The sequence below is a fragment of the Delphinus delphis genome, chromosome 10 (assembly GCF_949987515.2).
Source record: "Delphinus delphis chromosome 10, mDelDel1.2, whole genome shotgun sequence".
NCBI lineage: Eukaryota > Metazoa > Chordata > Mammalia > Artiodactyla > Delphinidae > Delphinus > Delphinus delphis.
In genome coordinates, this window is record NC_082692.2 from 56,417,453 (window position 1) to 56,431,195 (window position 13,743).

General features: G+C 40.1%; 1 protein-coding gene across 1 annotated transcript in view; it reads left to right on the top strand.

Annotated features, from left to right (window-relative positions):
* OXSR1 (oxidative stress responsive kinase 1) overlaps positions 1-13,743 on the top strand; it is a 101,339-nt gene that overhangs the window by 37,020 nt on the left and 50,576 nt on the right. Inside the window, exon 4 of the mRNA XM_060022187.1 lies at positions 3,581-3,722. Within this exon, the coding sequence (XP_059878170.1) occupies positions 3,581-3,722 (142 nt within the window). The remainder of the gene's footprint in view (positions 1-3,580; positions 3,723-13,743) is intronic.

The window sequence follows — 13,743 nt, forward strand, 5'->3', positions numbered from 1 at the left end:
GAGCTTCCCGGACCCGGGCACGAACCCGTGTCCCCTGCATCGGCAGGCAGACTCTCAACCACTGCGCCACCGTGGAAGCCCTGCATTGCTTTTTAAATGTTCTGTGCTATAGACTATGAAGGGAGACATGAAATGGTTTGGGGGAATAGATAATCTACCTACACTGTAATTTTTTGCTTTGTTATGAAATTTGTACCAAACCCCTCTTGTTTTCCATTATTTAATTTACTTGCTTTTACTCTAAGAAATTCTTGGGTTTCAGTGGACAGTGTTCATCAAGTAGCCTAGGTTGTTAAAATGCAACTTCTTGGGCCCTACCTCAGATCTCTTGAATGACAGTCTATAAGGTCTGGGAATCTGCATTTTTAACTAGTTTGCCAAGTAATTTCATGCATTAAAGTTCAAGAACAGATTATCCCTGTAGACTATTTCTTCTAGATTGTGCCTAAGGACATAATATTGTATATGCTGATATAGCCTTCCCTCATTATTCCTTCTTTTCATTAGATATTAATTTGAATCACCCAGTGATAAATCTGCAGTTTTCTTTTGCTTAGAATATTTTACTTTCATCTTTCTCTGAGTTGATATAAAGAATTCTATGTACTTTTGATGTTTGAGGAGGGAGGATTATAGGCGCCATCATCATGTTAGACGCTGCAAGATGCTGAGGAAATCATATGGAAAAGAAGTGGGGACCTTCCGGGACCAGTATTTGTCAGTTAAGGAGGAAGGTCTTAGTGGCATGATCATCCCTCCACCTATAAAAATCATATTGTTGGGAAGGAGACTAAAACTGAAAAGACAAGTTATCCCAGGGAAGAGGGGGCTTCTTATCCAGCCTTGTTTGGTATATCTGTTCTGGACATTGTCCGGGGGTGTGCACTGCTTTAATTTCCCTGTTGATCATTGGATGATGTGAAATCAATTAAAATTTTCTAAGACTTTGAAAAGGAGTTCCTGCTTCAAACTCTTTAAAAATACAGATCTAATAACTTTGGTGTGCCCTAGGGTCTTTGTTACTCCATTTCTTTGATCTTCCAGATTAGAAGTTCCCTGAAAGTCAGCAGTCACATGTTTCTTGACATATTCTGTGGCACCTAGTTCTAGATCGCCTATATGACTAAATTGTTGAATGAATAAATTGTGTTTTTAATTCCTAGTAGGGGTTTCTCCCTTTGCGTTCCTTGTTTTAGATATTCTTTATATTACAAACATTTAACTCAGCTGGGATTTATACATATGTCTTCTTACTGAGCAGTTCTTGTATGGCCTGGATTTCTCAGAAGAATGAAATACATGCCTGTTGGTATAGTCACTTTGCTTTTTGGGAGTTGATGTGTGATTGGTTAAACTAAACAGAACAAAACTTCTTCCTTAGGCCCCGTCTTTGTGAATCAGTCTTGTGAATCCCAGCAATAAAGAGGGGAAAGTGTTAGAAAAAGTTACCTAGAATCTGAAGCCTCCCTGGTTCTTTGTCTACAGAGAGTAAACTGCCTGTCTCCTGCTGGAGGTGGGGTGTGGTCGTGGCCTGGCTTCCAGGATAGGGAGGAGGGATCTGGGAATCTTATTCTGCCTTATATGAACTTTAACCAGTTTTCCTGTGTTCAGCCCTTTCCTTCAGTCCCCCCTTACTTTCCCTTATGTGGTCTTTGGTGTTTGTATTCTGAGCCTTTCTGGAGCTCTAGGGTAGGGAATCTACTTTTTCCTAATTGATATACCTCCTGTGCAGGCACTGAAGTTACAGATTTTTCCACTCTGCATAATCAGTTACTTTTTTCTGCTTTCTCTCTTCTAGAAAATTAGTGCTATATCTCTTCTGTTATCTTCTTTCTTTCTTTCTTTTTTATTCTGGGTTTATGCCCTTGTTCTCAAGCTTATCAAGTTAGTGGATTTCAAATGGGAGCTAAAGTAAACATGTGTTCAATTCTCTAATGTTTTCGAGGATTCCATCTAGACCACTTCTTTCCATCTATTTGGAAGTATATTTTTTTCTTTTTAAGTGTGTGCAATAAAAAGCATCCACCAGGACATGTTTTCAACAGAAGCATTTGCCAAGAAATGGGCATCCAGTCTTTTCAGTGCAGTTTATGTTATGTTTCAGATTTCTTGGCACAGTTTTTAATATTGGAGATTGTTTTGCTTTGGTTCTGTGATCTTTATGGGCCATTGTACTGCCAGAAATCTTACCGATCTCTAGCAAACTTTTTTTTAATAATCATCAGTTATGGTAGACAGCATTCTGTGACTTTAATTACTATATTGGTGTCATTTCCCTCCCTCTCTCTGATTTTTAGGAGGAGCATTATTTCCCATCCTGGGAAGAATGGGATTGATAATACATCTGGGCTGTTATTTTAAAAGAACTGCCATTTTTATTCTTTTCATATTTTTCTTTGCCTTACCTGTTTTATTTCTACTACTTATTAACCTGAAACATAATTTTAACCCTTAAATTAGTTTGCATACACATGCGATATTTACTTTCCAAGTTTTCTTCTGTAATTTGACCTGCGTTTCAACTGTGTTTTATATCTTTATTTATACAATGTTGCATACTCTAATCTGATGTTAGAGGCCTAGATTGGTTTGTTATATCTTATACTAAAGTGTTATTGATGGGTATGGTTTACCTAGGGATTCTTTAGAGGTGATTAAAAATCATCTATTACCAGCCAGGAGATGGAAGCAACCTAAGTGTCCATCATCGGATGAATGGATAAAGAAGATGTGGCACATATATACAATGGAATATTACTCAGCCATAAAAAGAAACGAAATTGAGTTATTTGTAGTGAGGTGGATGGACCTAGAGTCTGTCATACAGAGTGAAGTAAGTCAGAAAGAGAAAGACAAATACCATATGCTAACACATATATATGGACTCTAAGGGAAAAAAAATGTCATGAAGAACCTAGGGGTAAGATGGGAATAAAGACACAGACCTACTAGAGAATGGACTTGAGGATATGGGGAGGGGGAAGGGTAAGCTGTGACAAAGTGAGAGAGTGGCATGGACATATATCCACTACCAAACGTAAAATAGATAGCTAGTGGGAAGCAGCCGCATAGCACAGGGAGATCAGCTCGGTGCTTTGTGACCACCTAGAGGGGTGGGATAGGGAGGGTGGGAGGGAGGGAGATGCAAGAGGGAAGAGATATGGGAACATATGTATATGTATAACTGATTCACTTTGTTTTAAAGCAGAAACTAACACACCATTGTAAAGCAATTATACTCCAATAAAGATGTTAAAAAAAATAAAATGAAAAAATATATATACAGAAAAGGGAAAAAAAATCCTCTGTTACCTTTTTCAGATTCTCATTAGAAGTCTAAAAAAGATGCTGGTGTAACACTACTATTTGGATATTAGCAGGCTGCTTTCTGTTTTAGAGTGGAATCGAGAATAAATTATTACTTTAAACTTCTGTATATTCTTATATTTACTATTTTTTCCTTTCTTTCCTGCACAGCTAAGTTTATGAAAAGGTTTACATGTGTTTTGATTTAAAAATGGTTCTGAATTATATTGAATGAGTTAAAAAAATCATGGAAAACTGTGTTTTCTCTTTTCAGGTTCTGTTCTGGATATTATTAAGCACATTGTGGCAAAGGGGGAACATAAAAGTGGAGTCCTAGATGAAGCTACCATTGCTACAATACTCAGAGAAGTGCTGGAGGGGTTGGAATACTTGCATAAAAATGGACAGATTCACAGGTATGTAGAAGACAACAGTCTTTTCTTTTGGATAAGTGCAGTGATAGTTGTGCTGTATCATTTCGTGGAGGCTATTCCCCATTCTTTTGCACAGTTAATCATAATCTCTGAGTGTTAGCAGGGTTCTTTGTATTACTAGTTCCAGTACGTAGTGGTTACATAGCTAGTAAGCATTTAAAAGTAACAAGTACTTTAGTCAAATTGGAAACTCCAGAAACAGGAGAAATTTCTAATTTCCTATGGGAGTCAATCATTGCAATCACTGATAACATTTTGGAATATTCTTTTCCAGTTTCTTTTATATGCTAACAGATATTTAAAACAAAACTGTATGTATAATTTTGTCTGTTTCTTTTTTGTTTCCTTTATGTTATATCTTGACTATTTTCTCAAATTATTAAAAGCTTTTATAAAATCACTTTTTAAAATTAAAAATTATTATTATTTTTTTTAAATAAAATGACATTTGAAAACCTGTGTAACATTTTATGGTTCAAGTATTTCTGGCTAATTATATCTATTCAGTCCCTGCGTACAGATAACAATTGTTACCTGTAGAAATGGTGGTAGATTCTGTGTTAGTACAAATTTGTTTAGTCCCTGGATTTGGTTTTCCTTCATTTGAAGATATATTTATTTCCCCATCATTTCTGAAGGATAGTTTTCCCTGGGTATAACAATTTGTAGTTGACAGTTCTTTTCTTTCAGCACCTGAAAGATGCTGTGGTACTTAATTGGGGCCTTCATGGTTTCAGATGAGAAATCTGTCATGTGAATTGGTGTTCTTAGGCAATATGTTGCTTTTCTCTGGCTACTTTCAAGGATGTTTCTTCGTGGGACTTCCCTGGAGGTCCAGTGGTTAAGACTCTGCACTCTCAATGTAGAGGACACAGGTTCAATCCCTGGTTGGGGAACTAAGATCTCATATGTCACATGGCGTAGCCAAAAAAAAAAAAAAGATTGTTTCTTTTTTTTTTTTTAGAAAAACGATTGATTTATTTATTTATTTTGGCTGCACTGGGTCTTAGTTGCCGCATGCAGAATGTTTTTAGTTATGGCATGCAGACCCTTAGTTGCGGTATGTGGACTTCTTAGTTGTGGCGTGCAAACTCCTAGTTGCAGCATGCATGCGGGATCTAGTTCCCAGACCAGGGATCGAACCCGGGCCCTCTGCATTGGGAGCTCAGGGTCTCAGCCACTGGACCACCAGATAAGTCCCAAAGTTTGGTTTTGACAAGTTTAATTATGATATGTCTTAGTGTGGATTTCTTTACGTCTATCCTGTTTGGGGTTCCTAACCTTCTCAAATCTATAAGTTTTTGTCTTCACCAGTTTTGGGATGTTTTCAGCCATTATTTCTTTGAATACCTTTGCAAGCTATTTTCCCTCATCTTCTTCTGGGACTCTAATGATGGAAATGTTAGATCTTTTGTTATTGTACCATATTGTACCATAATCCCTGAGGTTCAGTTTTCAGCCTATTTTTACTCTGTTCAGATTGAGTAAATTTTCTTGATTTGTTTTCAGGTTTGCTGATTCTATCCTCTGTCCTCTCCATTCTACTCTGGAACCCATTCCTTGAGCTTTTTATTTCAGTTAGTGTAGGTTTTCAGTTATATAATTTTTATTTGGTTCTTTTTTATAGCTTTTTTTTTTTTTGCTGATATTTTCTGTTTTTCATTTGTTTTGAGATTTCCAAATTGTATGTTAGAAGCATTTTCATGATGGCTGCTTTAAAATTCTTGTCAAATAATTCCAAAACCTGATTCATCTTTGTCTTGACATCATTTTTTTTTTTTTTTTTTTTTTTGCGGTACGCGGGCCTCTCACTGTTGTGGCCTCTCCCATTGCGGAGCAACAGTCTCCGGACGTGCAGGCTCAGCGGCCATGGCTCACGGGCGCAGCCGCTCCGCGGCATGTGGAATCTTCCTGGATTGGGGCACGAACCCGTGTCCCCTGCATCGGCAGGTGGACTCGCAACCACTGCACCACCAGGGAAGCCCATGTTGACATCATTTAGTTGTCTTTTCTTTTTGAAGTTTTTCCTGGTTCTTGGTATGTTGAATGATTTTTTTTTTAAATTTTATCATGGATGTTTTGGATGTTACGTTAGGAGACTCTTGATCCTATTAAAATAATAATATAGTGATATAATATATTTTAGCAGGCAATTGCCCTGATTTTTTAGAGCCCTTGCAGTGTTGTTCTGGTTTGTTTTGTTCCTGTGGCACTGCTGGGGCTCTCTTCTCGATCCCTGCTGATGCCACCCATTGGAGTAGAGTGCCCTTCCCCAGGCCTGGTGCTGCTAGGTGGAAGGTGGGAGATAGTGGCTGTGCCTGTGGGTCTGTGAGCACTTCTTGGGCTCACCTTGTGGGCCAGGCCACCTGGCCGCAATTGGGCTCCCACTCATTCTGTGGTATTGCCTGTGGACATGAAAGGCACTTTTGCTACTGAGTGGGGAGTTGGGAGACACTGGGTCTGGGTCATCCTTTGCCACTGTGCAGCAGTCCCCAAACTTTTTAGCACCAGGGACTGGTTTCATGGAAGACAATTTTTCCACACACTAGGGTGGGGTTGGGGGAATGGTTTAGAACAGGCCACGGCCCAGTAACGGTCTGCGACCCTGGGGAATGGGGACCCCTGGTGTAGAGGACCAAGAGGTGCCAGACCTGGGTCACTTTCTGCTGCTGGGTGGAAGAATGGGAGATACTGGCTGGGCCTATCGGTGGTGCTGGTGTAGGCAGCATGGGCCTACCTGCTGCACTAGATGTGGATTGGGCAATGGAGTTTCCTGTCTGGTCTTCATTGGCACCTCTGGTTCTGGCCTAGTCGGTCAGCCTTCCATTCCAGCTATGTAGTCGGGGATGGAGTCCCTGCTAGGTCTGAGCTGTGCTGCCCCTTTCCTGATCCTTTGGCCACAGAGAGCAGGCTTAGAACTACTTCTTTTTTTTTTTCTTGGTCTATGCCTATTGACAGTTCTGGGTTGCAAGACTATAATACCCAGTCCAGGATATATGAGATTGAAAGGAAACTCAGGGAAGTGGTGCAGTGCTATGTGAAAGTGGACTTGGATTAGTTGTAGATGTGTAGAGCAAACTCCAGGGCAACCACTAAAAAAGGAAAAAAAAAGAATACGCTAAGAGAGGAAAGAAAAATCGAATCATATAAAATGCTCAATTAAAACCAAAGAAAGCTGAAAAAGAATGGAAGAACACAACAAGATATAACATTTAAAATCACCTACTTTTAACAAACTACAAAAATAAGAACAGACTGAGCCCAGAGTTAGCAGAAGGAAGTTAAATAAAAACATTACAGTGGAAATATGTGAAATACAGACTAAAAATACAGTTGTAAAGATCAATGAAACCAGTTTTTAAGAACTGGTTTCTTAAAAAGATAAATAGACAAATTGTTAGCTAGACTCACCAAGAGAAAAAGAGAGAGGACTCAAATAAATTAAATTCAGAAATGAAAGAGGAGACATTACAGCTGATACCACAGAAGTATAAGGGATCATAAGAGACTACTATGAACAATTATATGCCAACAAATTATACAACCTAGAAGAAATGGATAAACTCCTAGAAACATACAATCTACCAAGACTGAATCATGAAGAAATAGAAAATCTAAATGGACCAATTACTACTAAGGAGATCAATTCAATAATCAAAAACCTCCCAACAAAAATCCAGGACTGATGGCTTCACTGGTGAATTTTACTAAATATTTAAAGAGGAAATTATAATAATCCTTCTCAAACTCTTCCAAAAACTAGAAGAGGAGGAAACATTACAAACTCATTTTACAAGGCCAGCATTACCCTGATACCAAAGCCAGACAAGGACACTAGAAGAAAAGAAAATTACAGGCCAATATCCTTGATAAACATATATGCAGAGATCTTCAACAAAATGTTAGCAAACAAAATTCAACAGTATGTTAAGAGGATCATACAGCATGATTAAGTGGGATTTATTCCAGGGATGCAAGCGTGGTCCAACATCTGCAAATCAATCACTATGATACACAACTTTAACAAAATGAACCATAAAATCATGGTCATCTCAATAAATGCAGAAGAAGCTTTTTGAGAAAATTCAACATCCTTTCATAATGAAAACTTTTGACAAACTGGGTATAGAGGGAATAACATAATAAAGGCCATTTATGGTAAGTCCACAACAAACATCATACAAAAAAATGATACTGACCTCTATCTTATACCATACAGAGGAATCAACTCAAAATGGATTAAAGACATGAACTTAGGACCTGAAAGTATAAAAACTCCTAGAAGAGGGCTTCCCTGGTGGCTCAGTGGTTGAGAGTCCGCCTGCTGATGCAGGGGACACTGGTTCGTGCCCCGGTCCGGGAAGATCCCACATGCTGCAGAGTGGCTGGGCCCGTGAGCCATGGCCGCTGAGCCTGCGCGTCCGGAGCCTGTGCTCCGCGACGGGAGAGGCCACAACAGTGAGAGGCCTGCGTACCGAAAAAAAAAAAAAAACTCCTAGAAGAAAACATATCCTTGAAATTGGTCTTGGCAATGATTTTTTGGATTTGACACCAATCACAAAGGCAACAAAAGCAAAAACTTTAAAAATTAGACCACATCAAACTAAAAAGCTTCTGCACAGCAAAGGAAATCATCAAAAAAGTAAAAAGGCAACCTACTAAATAGGAGTAAATATTCGCAAACCACATGTCTGATAAGGGGATAACATCCCCAAAATAGGAGGAACTCATACAACTCAGAGGCAAAAAAATAAAAACAACCCAATTAAAAAAATGGGGAAAGGACCTGAATAGACATTTTTCCAAGGAACACATATAAGTAGCCAACAGATACATGTGAAAAAGGTGATCAACATCACTAACCATTGGGGAAATGCAAATCAAAACGACAATGAAATATCATCTCACACCTGTTAGGATGTCTGTTATCAAAAAAACAAGATATCAGGCAATTCCCTGGTGGTCAAGTGGTTAGGACTCCGTGCTTTCACTGCCAAGGGCCAGGGTTCAGTCTCTGGCCAGGGAACTAAAATCGCACAAGCCGTGTGGTGCAGCCAAAAAACAAAACAAAACAAAACAAAAAGACAAGATATCAGATGCTGGCAAGGATATGGAGAAAGGGAACCCTTGTGTACTGATGTTGGGAGTGTAAACTGGTACAGCCACTGTGGAAACAGTATGGAGGTTCCTCAAGAAATTAAAAATAGAATTACAGGGAGACTTCCCTGGCGGTCCAGTGGTTAAGACTCCGCACTTCCAATGCAGGGGGCACAGGTTTGATCCCTGGTCTGGCAGCTAGGATCCCACAAGCTGTGTGGCGCAGCCAAAAAAAAAGAATTACAATAAGATCCAGAAATCGCATTGCTGGGTATATGTCCAAAAGAAATGAAGTCATTATCTCAAAGAGATATCTGTACTCCCGTATTCAGCATTATTCACAATAGCCAAGATATGGAAACAACCTTAGTGTGTGTCATGGATGAATGGATAAAGAAATTGTGATACACACACACACACACACACACACACACACACACACACATATACAATGGACTTTATTCATCCATGAAAAGGAGGAAGTCCTGTCATTTGTGACAACATGGATGAACTTGGAGGGCATGTTATGCTAAGTGAATTAAGCCAGACAGAGAAAGACAGATACTGCATGGTATCACTTAATATGTGGGATCTTAAAACACACACACATACACACACACACACACACACACACACACACACACACACAGTTAAATTCCTTGAAATAGTAGAAAAGTGGTTGCCAGGGGCTGAGTGGGTGAGGGAAACAGGGAGAGGTTGGTGAAAGTACAAACTTTCAGTTATAAGATGAATAAGGTCTGAGAATTTCATGTATATCATGTTGACTATAGTGGATAACACTGTATCATATTATTGCAGTTTGCTAAGAGAGTAGGATTTAAATGTTCTCAAAAAAAAAAAGTAAATATGTGAGGTGATAAATGTGTTAATTAACTCTATGGAGTTAATCCTTTCCCAGTGTATATGTGTACCAAACCATCACATTGTACACTTTAAATATCTTACAGCTTTATTTATATCTTACAAATTTATTTATCTTACAATATATCTTATTTATTTATATCTTACAATTTTATACCTCAGTTAAAAAAAAATCACCTACTTAACCCTAATCCATCAGCAAACAGACAAGCAAAGGCCCAGAAAAGTAACAGATCAAAGATCAGACGACTACCAATTTGTAAAACTGAGGTTTTAAGGAGTAATCAGAATATGGAGGAAAAAAACAAGGTATTCCCTCCCCCTACACACAAACTTTTGATTAGATTACCCTGAGAGTAGAAGCATTTTAAAGAAAATCAACATATAGTAAGTGAAATCACTCATCTATAAAAGCATCTCATTCTAGGAAAAATGAATAATTCTTTCCAGTTGTTTAAGTTTTTCCACCTGCTTAAGTCTTACAAAGGAAACAAACTTTTTTTTAAAATTAATTAATTTTTATTTTTGGCTGTGTTGGGTCTTCCTTGCTGCGCACGGGCTTTCTCTAGTTGTGGTGAGTGGGGGCTACTCTTTGTTGCGGCACGTGGGCTTCTCATTGCAGTGGCTTCTTTTTATTTTTAAGTTAATTTATTTTATTTATTTTAGTTTTGGCTGCATTGGGTCTTCTTTGCTGTGCGCGGGCTTTTCTCTGGTTGCAGTGAGCTGGAGCTACTCTTTGTTGCGGTGCACGGGCTCTAGGCACGCAGGCTTCAGTAGTTCTGGCACAGGGGCTCAGTAGTTGTGGCTTGCAGGCTCTAGAGTGCAGGCTCAGTAGCTCAGTAGTTGTGGTGCATGGGCTTAGTTGCTCTGCGGCATGTGGGATCTTCCCAGACCAGGGCTCAAACCCGTGTCCCCTGCATTGGCAGGCGGATTCTTAACCGCTGTGCCACCAGGGAGTGGTAGCTTCTCTTGTTGTGGAGCATGGGCTCCAGATGTGCAGGCTTCAGTAGTTGTGGCACGCAGGCTCAGTAGTTGTGGCTCGCGGGCTCTAGAGCACAGGCTCAATAGTTGTGAGGGCTCAAACCCGTGTCTCCTGCATTAGCAGGTGGATTCTTCACCACTGCGCCACCAGGGAAACCCCAAACTTTCTTTTTATGAGGATAAAAGAGAGTAATTGATTCTAAGGAATAACATGTAAACTAGAAATCTTGGAAACACTGAAAGTATATTCTTAAGACAATAGTATTTTTCATCTAAAATTGTACCTAATCAGTTGTTTTGTACCTAGTTAAAATAATGTGTTAACAAATGACTGAAAAGGGAACATGACCAAAGAGTAAATGTTTAGGAATTTATTTCCCACACTGTCAAGGGAAAAGGTGCCCTGAAAAACAGGATTCCTGTCCTCTGAATGGTGATAACCCTGTGTATACATACCTTGATACTAGCAATGAACATAATTCAGTTAATACCTCAGTTCTGATTCCATGTTCATCAAGTAATCTTCTAGAAAGACATATGCTATAGACTGCTAATTGGCCCCTAATATGTCTCCCCTTGTTTTAGAATTAAAAGAAAAAAACATTTTTTACTGGGCACATGAATACCCAGAGGAAAGGCAGCATTTCATAGCCTCCCACGCAGGCCAGATTTGACTGTGTGATTTAGTTTCTAGCCACTGTGATGGAAACAATAGTGTTCCCTTAACAGGTTTTATCAGTCGCAGCACCACTGACTTTTGGGCTGGGCAATTCTTTGTTTCAGGGGCTATCCTGTGCGTTATAGAACGGATCTAGCAGCATATCCGGCTTCTACCTATTACACGCCAGTAGCACACACATACACACCGCCCCCAGTGCCCATTGCGACAACCTAAAATATCTCTAGACATTGCCAAATACGCTGAGAACCACTGCTCACAGAAAGTGGCATAACCTCTCTATGCCCTTTCCTTCCTTCCATTGAAATGTGGATGTGGTAGTAAGGCATCTTGGACTGTGCAGCAAGGACTTAGAGATGGTAGAGCAATAAAATATGAGGAACCTGAATCACCAACTCTGTGGAGTTACCATGCTGAACTGATGTCACTCATGCCCAGACTGTCGTGTGAGAGGAAAAAAAAATTATTTTACCACCATATAGATCATCAGTGATTGACAGACTCTGGCCCACAGGATGAATGCAGCCTGATGCCTGTTTTTTGTTTGTTTTTTTGTTTGGGTTTCTTTTTTAAAACACAGCCATGCACATTTTAGCACTACAGAGAAAAAGTAGTGGTGACAGATATCATCTGCCCCACAAACCCTATTTACTATCTGGCCCTTTAAGAAAATGTTGACCCCTGGTGTAGATAATAATGACAGCTAGCATTCACTGCAACTTGTGTGCTAAATACTTTTTTCTTTTTTTAAGTATTTATTACTTGGCTGCACTGGGCCTTAGTTGCGGCATGTGAACTCTTAGTTGCAGCATATAGAGTCTAGTTCCCTGACCAGAGATCGAACCTGGGCCCCCTGCATTGAGAGCATGGAGTCTTAGACACTGGACTGCCAGGGAAGTCCCTAAATACTTTTCTAAGTGTATTTTCTACCTTAACCTGATTTAATCTTCACAATTATTTTATGAGTTGGTACTATTTTTTTTTTAATTAATTAATTAATTTTTGGCTGCATTGGGTCTTCATTGCTACGCATGGGCTTTTTCTCTAGTTGCGGTGAGCAAGGCCTACTCTTTGCTGCCGTGCGCCTACTTCTTACTGTGGTGGCTCCTCTTTGTGTGGACCACAGGTTCTAGGCACGTGGGCTTCAGTAGTTGTGGCACACAGGCTCAGTAGTTGTGGCTCATGGGCTCTAGAGCACAGGCTCAGTAGCTGTGGCACACGGGCTTAGTTGCTCCGCGGCACGTGGGATCCTCCTGGACCAGAGCTCAAACCCATGTCCCCTGCATTGGCAGGTGGATTCTTAACCACTGCGCCACCAGGGAAGCCCCTGGTACTATTATTATTCCTACTTTACAGATGACGAAACCAAGGCAAAGAGAGTTAAGTAACTTGCCAAAGGTCACCCAGCTAGTGACAGAGCTGGGATCTGAATGTAGCAGTCTACTTCCAAAGTCTTCTAGGAAATATTGTGCTAATCAGTGATGCTGGGCATACATATCATGCTGGGTTTCAATATCAATTATAGTTTTTAGTTACTAACTCAATAGAATTTAGATCTGCCACTGAATTATTCTTCTTTAAATATGCAATTGTTGTCTTATTTAATATATCGTATCTCTATTTTTAAAAGTCAAAGTCCTCCCTTCAGAACATGGATAGAAGTATATTCTTTTCCCTAAACCTTTACATACTCAGACTTACATAGTCAATGGTAAAAGTAACCCAAAATACACACTGAAATACACGTTAAGTCCACTGTTTTTTTTTCTTTTTCTTTTTTGCGGTACGCGGGCCTCTCACTGTTGTGGCCTCTCCCGTGGCGGAGCACAGGCTCCGGACGCACAGGCTCAGCGGCCATGGCTCACGGGCCTAGCCGCTCTGCGGCATGTGGGATCTTCCCGGGCCGGGGCACGAACCCGTGTCCCCTGCATTGGCAGGCGGACTCTCAACCACTGCGCCACCAGGGAAGCCCCGCTGTCTTTTTTAGAAAGCAATCAAATTGACTTACATCAAGTTCAGGCACAAATTCAATCTGTGCTCAATTGTGTATGACTGTAACATCTACTTTGTTAAATCTGTCAGCTCTCATTTAGCTAAATGAGTAAAAGGGACAAAAAAATATTGAAAGAAATAGTGACCTAAAACTTCCAAATTTGAGGAAAAACATTAATCTACAAATTTAAGAAGCTTAACGAACCACAGTTAAGATAAATAACAGGGCTTCCCTGGTGGCACAGTGGTTGAGAGTCCGCCTGCCGATGCAGGGCACACGGGTTCGTGCCCAGGTCCGGGAAGATCCCACATGCCGCGGAGTGGCTGGGCCCGTGAACCATGGCCGCTGAGCCTGCGCGTCCGGAGCCTGTG